Source organism: Neopsephotus bourkii, unplaced genomic scaffold (assembly GCF_033783945.1).
Source record: "Neopsephotus bourkii isolate Nb327-2 ecotype Australia unplaced genomic scaffold, CSIRO-AGI_Nbou_v1 NB_107, whole genome shotgun sequence".
NCBI lineage: Eukaryota > Metazoa > Chordata > Aves > Psittaciformes > Psittacidae > Neopsephotus > Neopsephotus bourkii.
In genome coordinates this window covers 10,089,675-10,104,385 of record NW_026900624.1, presented here as the reverse complement: position 1 = coordinate 10,104,385, position 14,711 = coordinate 10,089,675, and the positions used below count along the sequence as shown (strand labels likewise).

At 39.4% G+C, this 14,711-nt stretch overlaps 1 protein-coding gene across 1 annotated transcript in view; it reads right to left on the bottom strand.

Moving 5' to 3' along the window:
* Positions 1-14,711, bottom strand: part of FAT4 (FAT atypical cadherin 4) — a 134,830-nt gene that overhangs the window by 61,240 nt on the left and 58,879 nt on the right. Inside the window, exon 2 of the mRNA XM_061360248.1 lies at positions 3,478-3,609. Coding sequence (XP_061216232.1) covers positions 3,478-3,609 — 132 coding nt within the window. The remainder of the gene's footprint in view (positions 1-3,477; positions 3,610-14,711) is intronic.

Below are 14,711 nucleotides of genomic sequence, written 5' to 3'. Positions count from 1 at the left end.
TTTTGCACCAAAGAAAGCATCCTATTCATTTGTGGAAAAAAAGGATTCATTTGACCATTTTGGTTAAAAGGAAAATTAAGGAAAAGTAATGTTACATTAAAAAATGATCAATACTTGTTTTGTTTGTGGTTTTGTGTTGTGGTGTGTTTTTTTTGTTTATTCCCCTTACAGGTTGAAATTAAAACTTAGGAAAAAAAAAATGGAAACTTCAATTGAAAACACACTGACACACTGCATTTTGCCTCAGCCCTATTCTGTTCCAAACACTGAGAAAAGTCACCTGCAGCTAGTCTGTGTCATTGATCATTAACAACAAAATCGACCCATCTTACAGGTCTTAGTCCTGAGGAGTACTGAGGTTTCCTGGGAAAAGCAATGCTACCTGAGATCTGTTTCCACTCACCTGGGCCTGGGGACATGGTTAAAGCTGGCTCTGGCAGTCAGCGGGTGGTCCAGGGGATACAAGGGGCTTGCTAGAACACACAGCACCAGCTTTAAGGGAAAACAGCGACCTATGATCCTGTCCAAGATAGGCTTAAGGGAACTGAAGTTTTGGCAATCTCCAGCATCGGATACATGTACCTATACCCCATGTGCTAACTATGCGTTTTGGTGGGACAGGAGATATTTACTGTGGCTCCCCTCGGATTTCACAGCTAAAACCTGCACACCAGTGGCACTTCTGAGGTAAGCAACAGATCAAAGAGACCAGAGAGAAAGAAATTCTGCAGCTGTTTCAAACACTCTTGCCTAAAAAAGCAAATTAACAGAGATAAACACCCACTTGTATTTGTGAGATGGGAGACATGTGTTAGATACCCGACCTCTTGGGACTGCCTGGTGCCAAACCATTTCTCTGGGGTGTTGTTTCAAAGAGGTGGCCTGAGCTAACTGATAAAATGAAATTTAGAAAGAAAACAAGCTTCTGCAAGTGCCCAGCCCTGATGTACTGCTCACAGGGCTCCAGCGTACACAGCCTCTGTGTGCTCAGGTGTACCTGGCGACGGCACATGCCTTCCTCCAATTGTGCAGCTTAGCAAAAAAAATGTGATGAGAATTTCAGATGTCAGAGGTGACCACGTTCTTCATCTCTTGTTTGACTAACCAGTATCCCCCTAAGAGAGTGCAGCTAAAAATGCAGCCATGTGTGATATTGTTTTATCAAATTAGTAATTTTACATGAATTTGGTGAGATTCAAAACAAAATACAGGCATGCAAAACCTGTATAAAAGCTATATAAAAACTTCCCGTTGACAACTGACTTTAAAAAAGCTGCAAAGTGCTAGAAGCTGTTGTAATTGCTAAAGCTTTTAGTACCATTTAGCATTTAGAGAATGTCTTTACATGTTTCCTCAGCTCTGCACAATGTCCCTGTTACAACAGACAAGGGTTTGACATTTTCTGCCTTCATACTACTATTTTAAAATATTTGTAAGAGGGTTCTTGTACACCCCTCAGCCACGAGTTTTAATGGCTCATTTACCCTTTTGAAGCTAAAACTTGGATTCTGAAAGCACCTGTGCATGTAGCAAAGGCTGCTTGCTGATTTACTGAGGGGCATATATGGGTTGCATGTGCAAAGAAGGAAGCCAGAAAAACATAATATCACAGGAATATTGTATGAAAGAAAAAGTGAGGATCTCAACCATAAACTGCACACTACTAAAAAACTCTTTGTAAAGGCTTTGAGTTACAAATGTTCTGGTAGGGAAACTGAAATAATTTTTTTTATAAAAAGCTCAACTGATTTCTAAGGTAACAAATCAATTCCCACTGTGTGGAGTGCTTCAGAATGAACAAAATATCAGGTGCATTTTAGTAATGGTTAAGAAGAGGTTGGAGAATAATATTGCTAAAATCTTAGATATCTGTTTGCCATATCACAGCAGAGAGTGGTAGCTCAATATTTACTTCCAAATCTGAATACAAGCAGCTTGAATTTTTGTTACAGATATGCACCTTTCCAAAATCCTCTCTCTTTTCTATCTGTCAGGCTGCTACCAGAAAATAAAGGGAAGAACAAAAAGCTCATGATTACATTGGTACCATTCCTGGGGGTGTTCCAGTGGTTCCCTCTGTAGCAATAAGTACATCAATTAACAATCACAGGACAACTAACCAAGCTAACACAAAATAGGTCAGAAATAAAATTCTCTTGAGGAGGTTGAATTACCTTATTATTTGAATGGAAGAATTGCTTGTTGTTGTCAAGTGTAACCCTATATTTTAATGAAAACACAAACTTCTTTGCATGCTCATATTGATTTTTTAGGCCTTTCCCCAGTGGAAATGATCAGTTAAAGTGAATGAAACAATATGATTAACATTCTTATAACTTACTTTCTAGAAGAAATGAATACACCAAATTATATGTGTATATATTTGCCTGATGCATGCAAGACTGCAATATCCCCCCACTAAGCCGACTGGCCAACTGTTTAATATCAGCTGCTCAAAGTTTTTTGTGAGTTTCTTAACAGCTCTTTGGTTGCAGTGTCCTCACAGTAATGAATCTAAGGAGGCAAAACTATTTTGCAAATAGGTTAATGTACAGAGCACATATTTTACCATTATTTATTTCTCCTTTTTAGTGAAATAAACCCTTCTTTAGGAAAGGATAATATTGATATTAAATAGTTCTAATCCAATGATGAGCAAGCATTATCAAAAGCTTTCCTGTTCTCCAAGGCTCCTCTGATATTGCTTTTATTACACACCTTGAAATTTGGCTCAAATACAACAGCTCTGCTTCAAACCTACTTTAGATCTCAAGCTGTGGCCTTAAACTGAATGTCAGTATATCTTTATCACAAGCTGGGAATCCCAGCACCTTCGCCAAGTCATCAAGTATGGTGTATGACAAGACTGAAAACAAGAAAATCATCTTAAAAGAAAATGTGGGGTATTTTTAAAAGGGCATGTAGTGATAGAATGAGGGGGAATGGCTTTAGACTGACAAAGGGTAGATTCAGATTAGACGTCAGGAAGAAATTCTTTACTATGAGGTTGCCCAGAGAAGCTGTGGCTGCCCCATCCCTGGCTGTGTTCCAGGCCAGGCTGGACAGGGCTTGGAGCAACCTGGTCTAGTGGAGAGTGTCCCTGCCTGTGGCAAGCGGTTGGAACTGGATGAGCTTTAAAGTCCCTTCCAACCTAAACCATTCTATGACTCTATGATTTTTTGACATTAGTGGAACCGCTCATTATGGGATGTTAGGAAAACATTAACTCATGATATGCAAACCAGTGAGTAGCCTTCAAGTAACAGAGTATTTATCTCACTTGCTCGTGTGTGTTTGCCTGTGTGTGACTCCATGATACTGAACACAGTTTTGTGAATAGGCCAACTGCAGTTCAAAGCATGACCACAATGACTCCCAGGGCCAAGGTCTCACAAAGGCAACAAGGGAACAGGTAAAACCACGTATTTTCAGAATAGCATTTAGTACAGATACTCAAATATAAAGCCACACTCCCACCTCATCAGCATCCATGGCTGTCAGCTGCAATATTTTCGATCCATCTCCTATATTCTCTTCTACAGTGAGATCAAGCATATCTGTGGGGAATACTGGTGGGTTGTCATTGATATCCTGAAGTGTTATTTCCACCTGTAAAAAGCAGGAATAGGAAAAAGTTGTGTGAACACTGTGAATTAGACACTGATTGGACCTGAATGTTACAAATCACATAATTTTGAAAGAAATCAGGAAAATTGTTCCTAATCACATAAATTAGAACATTCCCAAATCACACCAACAATAGGAAAAGTCCCTCTGGATATTAAAATTCCACATTCTTGTAAAATACTCATAGGAAAGCCTCTAACATAAATAAAGTTAATTTGACTTGATGATAGCAACTGATTTTAAATTGTCCTAGTCTAGTTTATATTGGAAAAGATCCACTGATAGACTGTCACTCTAATCCTCAAAGTCGGCCCCTGGAGTATAGCTGCCAAGTCCCAGGACAGGAGATCATTCAACCATAAAATGCTGCCTGACATAAAGATGAGGTGGTGTAAAATTCTCCCTGAAATGTTTATATGTTGGCAACCCTCCGTTCTGAGGGAGCAAAAAACACCCTTGCTCTTTAGGCTTAAAAAAAAAATAATCACTTTTTTTTTCTTGCTCTAAATGCAAACATAAATGTTACTTTAGAAGCACCCACTAGCACCTCCTTACGCATGAACACTTCAACTGAAGTTCTTTTCACGCACAATATCTGTATGCTTTATAGTAGTGATAGTTCCTGAAAAGTTGTTTTGTGTTCTTTATTCCTAGTTTTTCACAAGCAAGATTGCTGCCCTGCTGATGCTAATTCAAAAAGTTCTGTTTTGCTTTGTTATTGGGTATGGCACGTAACATTGCAAGAAAGAAAGAAAGAAAGAGAGGACACATCTGGCCTACATTCATTATGCAAAAAGAAGGCTTGTTTTGCACCTAAAGTATTAAATGGCCACCAAAATCTGAAGACCTAATGAGAAAACTGAGGAGCTGAAGGAAGTCTCTCTTTATTGCTCTTCAAGGAAGACAGAAAGGTAATTAAAGCTGTGGCACAGGAAGGTAGGGAAAGGTATGGCTGACTTAACAAAGATACCTAGATTGACAGGCGAAATGTTATGTATACTACAGTACCTACCATGCCATTACCCACAATGGATCTCCCTGCACTTAGCTGAAAATATGTGGGTTAGACTGCTCTGGATATAATCAACACAGATATTTCTGGTGATCTGAAATCTATAATTTCTATTCTTTCCAGTCACCTGCCATTATATTTTCTTTTTTCATGCTGTTTTCATACAGACCACCAATCGGCAAGCCATTCTGACTTGATCAACAGAACGATCCCTAAGATAAGCAGTTTGGTGATGAAAGCTTGGCTGTCCCTACAGAGCAACTGAGTCACCCAGGCTCATTTGGAGTATCTTTTCCCGAGCTCTTACTGGCTGTACCTCCTTGGGCTTCCTGAGACCACATCCTGAGGGGTGGGTGCTCCATCTTTTTGTCCTCCTCCCAGAGCCAACTGGTTTGGAAAGCCTAACATTTCCACCAGTGCTAGACTTCGTGATGGAACAGATTTGGTATGCATGCTATTCTCCTTCATTAAGCACCCTGAAAATATAAATTGCTGTAGATCCATAAACACTCTGAGAGTAGATTTGACCATGGCACACCCATTTCTTCTGCCTCAGAGTATGTTTCTAATGCAGAGAAAGCTGCAAGGAGCTTCGTTGCTTCCCTGATAAACACTTTTCCTCCAACAGGAGCTCTTCAGAGGGTGGAGAGATGTGGACTGTCATGAACGCTTTATGTTCATGTGTGTACACCACACCGGTCAGTGTGTACACCACACAGGGAGACACCTTCCACCCAGGGATCTAAGCCATCCTCAGTCACCTCAAGTAAGTTACAATGTTTATTTTCAATTTTTTTCGGTTTGTGTTCAGTATTTATGCCCACAGTAGGTTACTGTTACAGTCAGCCTGCCAGAACTTTCCCACAACACTAAACAGAACTGAAGTGTCTTTAAAAACAGAGGAAATATTACATTAACATTACAGATATATCTGCTGGAAGTGCAGACAAAATGCTGGTCCTATCAGCCTTACATGGTCTTTTATAGAAGACCATTATGCATTTATACCATCTCTAATTCCTTTGATTGTTCACAAATGACACACAAAACCACTTCATAGCTTGAGACAGATTAACCCAGAAGGTTTTATTGTTAAATTCAAATCCCTGACAACAGAAGCCAAAGAAGTGCTGACCAGAGCATCACAAGCAACAATTTGACAGCTAACCAACCAGACACAAACTCTCGAAGGAAAAAAAGTTTTCATGGTGACTGATGCATCTGGGTGACAATTAACCACAGAAATGGAAGACACACAGTAGAAATGACAGAGGAAGGATTTTGCAAGTGGGTCCTGCCCCATGAGCTAGCACAGCAAATTATGTGTGCTTTTCTGCTCTAAGTGTAGCATTTCCCCAGATACGGTGTCAAGGTAAAGCAGCTGCGCAGCTCTGCAATTTATTTATTCATACCATATGTGTCACACAGAGCTAGTGTTTCAGATGCAGGTGAGTTTCACCACCAGAACCCATTGGCAGGATAAGAGATTACCCTTTGTAAAAATAATATGAAAAATATATGACAACTTTTGGGGGGTTCAGGTTAGGAGCTGTGCATTGCCTACAGCTTACACAAGGTAAAGTAGCCAGAATCCAAGAATACAGCTGGCTAATGGAAATAAATTAATTCTAAAGTCAGATTCCAGAGAATGGGGGGGGGGGCAATAAGGAATCATAGAAGAAGTAACTTTATCCTGAAAAATCAGCTCACAAGTGTAAAAAGCCACTGTATTTTATACTGAAGACTTGCTTTAGATGGTGGAAAAATAAGAAATTCTCAAATAAAGGAGAGAATTTTTTAGAAAGAGACCACAATATTTTTAGCAAGCCTTCACACTATGATTTACTATTTGTCCACCGGGCTTAGATAATGCATATTCCTTCATAATTCATTGCTCACTAAGTCTAACTGGCTTCCCTGTGTAACGTTATCTTTTTACTTCTGTTATTGCTTCAGCTTATAGACTGTTGCAAACCTAAGAAATAAGATCCTGAGACCTGCCCATTTGCAGAAATTTCACTTGAGTGATACAACTCTGAGAAGGGCTTCAGAAAAATCGATACAAAAATAAATATCTAGGAAACCAAAGACCTGTAAACCTGAAATATGCCACAGAAAGAAAAACAGTGTCCTTAAGGGATTTGTCCAAACTTTGATCCCTAGAACACAAAGGAACCATTAGGTGACAACATCTGTACAACTCTACGAAGCAACATGCCCAGACTACATGGAAAGTGATAACTACCACTACCATGGAAAGTGATAACAAACCCATCCAGCACAGGCAGTATTTTTGCCTGACTACATGATAACTGCCACTACATGGAAAGTGATAACTTCCACTACCATGGAAAGTGGTAACAAACCCATCCAGCACAGGCAGTATTTTTGCCTGACCTCAAAACCATCAGGTAGTGTGACTCTCTGCTGGTCCAGGCACTGATGAGGGCTTTGCGCCCTTAAAGGGCCTTGAATTTCTGCAGAAGCCATGGAAATATAAATAGCCAAAGACACTTCTAAATCTGTAAAGACTGATGGAAAACTGATGAATAGATTCAAAATATTGCCCTGCTTTATTTGTTCAAGGGGAACTAAAGAAACAACAAACCAAAAAACAGAAAGCTTTGGTCTATCCGTGTGCATGCATGTGTAAACTTCCACAAAATCACTTGACTTTTGTACATTTCTAATATAATGCTTTCCCCTCTCATTTAATGCATCTAAAAAAGAAAAAAAAGATTGGAAATTAAAGTTCTGCAGAAAAATACATGTTGCTTATTTACTATGCCTTGTAAAGTAAACACAATCATTTTCCAGACCAACTTCTATGCAAACTATTGTTACATGAGGGTTTTTTTTGTGTGTTTATGTTTGTTTCAACCTATATTAAACTAAGATGCAAAAATACAGACAAACAACAAACCACAGAGATTAGCAAAAGTAGCAAGTCAAACAATACTACAGATTTCCTCATGTCTGAATCCAATTTCTTGTTCTCACAAAACCATCATGCCCCTGCCAGTGTTACAGATGGTCAACCTACCTTCATTTGCGAGAATTTGATTGCTCAGCCTGCTGTCATGGAGATTTGTAAAGCAGAGGATTTATTAATTACCTCGATCTTGTTAGGATTCTTATTTGCTGCACAAATTAGCCTCTTGTGTTTTCTTCTTCATAAACAAATTCGGAACAGATTGAGGCAGGGCAGCACACACATCAAACAGTTTTGACTTAATTTACTTTAAATGTAGATGTAAGAAAAATACAAGTTCTTTTCTCCATTCAGACAAATCTCAGGTCTTAACAAATTTCGGGAACCATACCAGGACCTCACATCATAAAGCATACAGAATCTATTTAAGTATGAAACTGAACACAAGAAGTCACTGGGCAACTTGCTGTTGTTTAAAAATGCTGTCTTTACTTTGAAGAAAGTAGAAAATGCCCTCTTTGAAGTAAATGATGGCATTTATGAAGACTGTATGTGAAAGAGACTCTTTACAAAGAGTGATGCTGCAGTGTAAAGTCTTCAATAGCTTCATACTTGGCACACGGTTCTGAAAACATTTATTCAGGGAAGGGGTTAGGGAGGAGGAGAAACTCAATTCTGATGGAAATCAAGAAAAAAAGATATTTTTTTTTTTTTCTGTTCAGCTAAAATTAGTTTGCGTTTGAGTAATCAACTCTTAGCCAAAAAAAAATTATTGTCTATATTGAATTGCTAAAAAAGTTTTATTTCTTAGAAAAGAACCAATCCTCTTCAAAAATACTAGTACCCCAGACAATTATTACTGAACAGACTAAACAAATTTCATAAACATAAAAAGCTTAATATGAGAGTTTTATTCTGGAGCAAGGAATTATTTTAGTGACCAATCATAAGAGGTTTATGAGCTACAAAGGTATGCGAAACAAAACATTGCACTGGAAGGCAACATGCCAAAGTCTGCCCAATCATAGTGCCTCCTATAAACCAATGCGCTCATTTGGCCAGAACCTATGCCTCAGGCTTTTTACACCTATTAACATTTATTTTTCTTTGTTTTCAAGGTGAGGAGGGTTTATAGACAGAATACTTTTCTCAGATTCTTACACCTACAAAATGAAAATAAGAGGGAAAAAAAGATGCCACAGAAAAACTGAATGAGCTCACGTGGCAGCAGCAAGTTTCACCGGGAGCCCCAGAATGCACGCAGAAATTCTTGCTTGCAGCCACCCTATCTGCATTACATGCTCGATCACAGATCTACAGATAGAACACGACCTAAGAAAGGAACTCCCAGATGTCTCATGTGTTCAATACTTCTTCAAATGCTACAGCTTTTGATTAAAAGATCAAACAGAGTGGAAAGGCGACAACTTTTAATTTCTACGTTGTTGAGTCATTCTTCCCTTTGCTGACTGCCGTGACATTCACTGCCTCTCTCTAGATACCATCTAATAGTCTACAGGCAGCATTGGCACATGCTGCCCTGAAGACTTCTGTTTATGCTTAGGTCATCATATGATTCTTCATATTAAAATTAAAAAAAACCCAAATTTAAGGAGCTTATATTTTTTTGCTGGAGACTGCAATAGGGTGTTACCAATTTTAACAGAATCAAAGCGAAAGGATTCTATTCCCCATCCCTTGATAAACATTCTAAATAATATCAGTCATGCTGATAAAAGAGAAAAATTCAACTATTAATTTATCACATCCGTGTAGCTAACTGAAGAACCTGGCCAACACTTGTAATTTTTCTCCTGTCTCTACCACTTTGGCCTTTTTGTTCATCCAGCAAACAATGCTTTGCTAATGTTAGTAAACACACATGTATGGGTAGATTCCTTCTTTATTAATGTTAGCAATCATATTGGCTACTTGCACCAGTGAAGTTATGGTTATACTAAGCGCTTCGAATAATCACACATGCACTGGTCCTGCAAACTGTGAAGGCAAGGGAACAGAAAGATTCAGTATCAAGAGTGCAAGCAAGCAAAAAGTGCATTTCCAGAGAGAAAAGAAGAAAAATACTTTATATATAGATATATATAGCTTGATATTCCTAGAATATCTCTAAAATAGTTTCTAACAATGCTAAAAAACTACAGGCTATCCTGAACCAGTTTCCCACCTTGTTCTAATAAAATACTGGGAAACAGTAAGCATGGGGGGTGAAAAATAAACACATTTTAGAATTAGTTGAATAACCAAGAGCTCAGGAAAGTGGAAAACCTGAACTACAGAACATGCATATTTACAATTTCAACAACAAGATGGAAACCCCATTTACAAAGAAATGCCATGGGACAAGGCAATAGCTTTTGCTCACTTTTTGCTTAGAGAAGTTGAATGAGGCATCTGAATATCCCATTTTCCAGGAGGTAAACAATCCCAGTGCATGCTAGTACAATAAAAATCACATTAGTCTATCATGCTGCAGGCCAGCAAACCTGTTAAATAGAAATACAAAGTTGTTAAGAATCCCACTTTGAATGTCCAGAAGCAGCAGCAGTCACTTGATCTTTGACCTTTGAACAAAAATCAGTGTAGAGAATATAATCCAAACTCCTTCTAGTACATTACAGTCAAAGTCCCTAATTTTAGGTGACAGGGACAAGCACACAGGCAGTAAACAGATGTGTCACTCATACCCTTAGACATTTAGGATCTCTCCACAGAAGGAGATCAGGTCACAAGACTTAATTTTGATACCTGAGCTCAAAAGTAATTTAAGGAAAAAGAGGATGTAAAAGCTGTGCTGTGCTACACAACTGCCCACTCCAAACCCCCCAATGCAGACCAAACATTGACCCAGCAAAAGACAACAGTTTGAGCCCATTTAGAAGAAGGATTATAGTGATATTTCTTTTTGCCCCTCACAAAATCAGGAATTACTACTGATAGCCAACCTTGAAACTGGTTGGAAACTTAGGGATCAATGCATTTTGTCAATGTATTTCATTTTCTCTGTTAAGTCTCCATACGCATGGAAATATGATTAATAAGATTTATATGTAATTCTGGAATTTCCCAGTAATTATAATCTGTGGGCTTTAATTCCAGTATTTTAACCCAAAGTAACTTTCCTGGAGTTAAAATCCATGGGCAGGAACACCTTCCACTGGACCAGGTTGCCTCAAGTCCCTTCCAGCCTCGCCTTGAACACTGCCAAGGATGGGGCAGTCACAGCTTCTCTGGGCAACACATGCCAGGGCCTCACCCTCACAGTGAAGAACTTCTTCCTTATATCTAAATTAAATCAAGCATAATCTGCTCTTATAATTATTTTAAAAGATGTCACTTTCTTGTGTTGTCTCAAACAAATATTCATCTTAGTGCTGCAAAGAAAAGGTGCCATAATTTACTTCTTTTTTCTCTCCCTCCTGCCCTTGCCCACTCCCCTTTTTTATTTTAAAGGTGACCATTGGGAGTTGCACTGCCTGGAGTCTTGATTAAATGTTTCACTGCATCCAGAACACTTCATCATGCAGCATAGCCAAAATCTATTATGGCTTGCAAATGACTCATGCTTTAGCTATGAGAAGACCATAATAAAGAATGTTTTACATAAAAATGCCAAAAAGGTTGGTAATTTAATCTTGATTCCAAGTAGGTAAGCAAGGTCTCTACATCCAGCCTGTGCAGACAATAAGGCATTGTCTGGAAACACAGTACCTACTGTGGTTACATCTAACTTCTCAGGAAAGTCCAGATGATACTGCCACTGAAAAGAAATGGCTTGCTCTAGTGAGAGAGCTGCAAGTACTGCTTTTAGTAGACATGCAGTATGATTTATCCATTTGTGCTAGGGGTCCCTCAGTACCTGGGCAGAATATTTATTAAAACCCAGCAAAGTGGGAAACAGCATTATTAGCCTGTCAGTAGACACGTGTGGCTGACAAATTGTGTGCCTCTGCATGCTCACAGAAACAGATGAATAAATACCAGAGCAGCATAGAGAAATTAACTTCAGAAACTTATTTGCAGCACTCACTCCTCTCAGGCATACCATATATCACAGAAGGGGACACAAGTGGTAACCTGACACAGCCATTAACAAAATAAGCACTGGAGCCAGGCGCTTGTCCCTGATGCTTAGTGGCTCCCTGGTCCCAAGTCAGAAGCAAAGATGCTCTCTGTGCTTTCCAGGCTGACTGCCTTCACCAAGCCATTCACGTTTTCAGATACCCTATGTTGGGTCACTCCAGACTTCGTTATGATGTGCTGTTAGGGACCCCACAGCATGAAGGGTCAGATATTCAAATGCAAGTAAAGCAAACAATTCAGGTTGTTTCAATTACCAATTATTTATTGCTTGGGCATGTTACGTGCATGCAGCCACGATAACAGCATTCCTACAGCAAAACCAACTACATCTGCCAAACAACAGAAGGCCACAAAGTCAGGACAGAACATTGGTACCTTCTGTCCCAGTCTCCAAATGCCTGCACTGGTTCACGGAAGATGGGGTGCAATAACAACTGAGCGGGGCTTTGGGAGCCAACTATGTTGTTTGAAAACCCAAAACACAAAAAAAGGTTTTTCTGAAGGCAAAGCAAGCCATTTTGCCATTCCTGCTCTTCCTGAAATCAATATTTTAAAGTAATTGTTTAAGTGTTACATTATTTACTGCTCTCTAAAGATAGGCAAGGTCTCACATGTAACAGAGGGAATTAAGACTCGGTTAAGGAAAGCACTATTCAAACCTTGGCTAATTTAAAAAAGCAACAGCACGCTGATTTTAAAACACATCAAAACACATAAGCATACACATGGAAATGCAAAGAAATACAGCTTCACAATAAATAAGATATAAACATCAAAATGGTACAAGGAATGCAAATGATAAGAAATGCTACAAGCAGTGATTTTTTTTCTCTCCTGCACCACCAAAACCATAATGAAATACACATGAGTTTGCCAGTACTGGTAAACAACTAACATGTATAGCTCAGCCAATATTCACATAGTTTACAGAAACAACCACTATGGGTACCAGCACAACCAGTTTACTGCAGCAGAAGATGAGAAGTACAACAGCCTCATGCTCTGCTGCTGTCAGGGCACTATGCATGGCAAGGAGGGCAGTGATTGCAGAACAGCTCCATCCATCTGTCCCTCAAGTGCTGAGTCAGCAACACTGCTTGGCCTTGGCACGGACCAGAAAAACTCCTCCAGCCATCTTTTCCCTGCCTATACATGGATGCTGGGACATAGAACCATGGAATGGCTTGGGTTAGAAGGGACTTTAAAGCTCGTCCAGTTCCAACCCCTGCCACAAGCAGGGATACATCCTATTAGACCAGGTTCCTCCAAGCCCTGTCCAGCCTGGCCTTGAACACTGCCAGGGATGGGGCAGTCACAGCTTCTCTGGGCAACCTGTGCCAGGGCCTCACCACCCTCATAGTGAGGAATTCCCTCCATGTGCACACATGCAGTCCTGTGTCACCTCCTCAGATAAAATGGGTAATTTCCTCATAAAGACATTAATTCTTCTGTATCTAGCAGTACCTCTAGCTACAAAACCTATTCCAAACACCTGCTAAACCAATATAAACACTTGGCAAACACTTGCTCATGAGGTTTTTCTTTTTTGGCTTCCTTTTTTTTTTTTTTTTCCAAATACTAAAAAATGTTATACATTTGGGAACCATTTAGTTTATAACTTTGCACTTAATTAAATGAGGTCTACTGCCATGTAATAAGAAATGGATTGAATTGGTAAGAACATTCCTGTTCATGCCAGACCAAAAAAAAAAAAAAAAGGAAGAAAAAAATAAAAGGTAAGCATTAGCAGTTTGAGGATGGGAATGTCACGCATACAAAATAAATAAATCAGTTAAACCTACAGGTGTGACATTTAAGACACAGTCAATCCTAACATGGATAGTATGGGTCTGATGGGCAGTTGTATGGAAAGCTAGCTTCAAGGTTGGTTTCAAAGCATGCTGGATGGGGCTTTGAGCAACCCGGTCTAGTGGAAGGTGTCCCTGCCCATGGCAGGGGGAATTGAACTAGATAAACTTTAAGGACCCTTCCAACTCAAAATAGCTTATGATTCTATGATCAGGACAATTGGAAAAATCCAGTTCCCCTGACTGAAGGCTGCCCAAACAGCAGAAGAAAAGCTCCTTACCCACAGCCACTGCAGAAGCAGCATTGCTATAGTCCCTTCAGAAACCATAGGGATTTTTCTGTGAGTGGAAGGGAATTAAAGATGTAGGACTGAAGATCAACTGATGTTTTGCAGTGGTATGAGGGCTTTATAGTGGCACACCTTTCTGAGAAGAAACCCTGTATGAGTCTAATCGATTTTAGCAAGTAAATCACGAGGCCAAAGTTACTTTCTAGTTTCACACTTAGAACACTGCAATTTTCTAGAAATATCTAATAGCTTTTCCCCCCCAGCATTAGAGGCTGCTACCAGGGAACTGCAGGACTTGAAACTCCAAATGTTTTTGCATCCTCCTACGAATTTCAGGGAAACGACCGCATATTATTCTTCTGCAGCAGCTTCACATCTGTTCCTGCAGCTGGCTTCCCTCCCTGTGGCCATGGGCCACTCGTGGCCAAAAAGTCTTTTTCATGTGGCCACAGGCAGACCTTCTCATTGTGGCTGCACTCAGCAGACCCAGCTGACCATACAGGCTTTCCCCACACTTTTCTTTAGATTTTTCTTACTAAGCCATTGGAGACTTTGTATTTCATATAGAAAATTTAGAAAATCAAGCATTAAAGACTAATTAAAAGGTACCTTTCAAACTTAAAGTTTCATCACTTTATAAATATATATGACCTTGTACACTGAAGAAAAATGAAGCAAAAGACAAGAGGTATTCACAGAAATCACTGGAATAGCTCAGTGTGCTTATGTGGGATTCTTACAGTCATCTTCCTTAATAATGGGTATGAAGTGTTTTATTTGACTATAAATTCAGAGTTTTAACCTTTATTGGTTCCTAAAGATCTGCTACATCTTTTCTTATATGTAGAACCTACCTCCACTTATGAAGTTACACTCTCTGGCCACTACAGTCTATAATGGGAACTTTAAAATAGTCCAAATCCTCTATTAATATCCAAGTG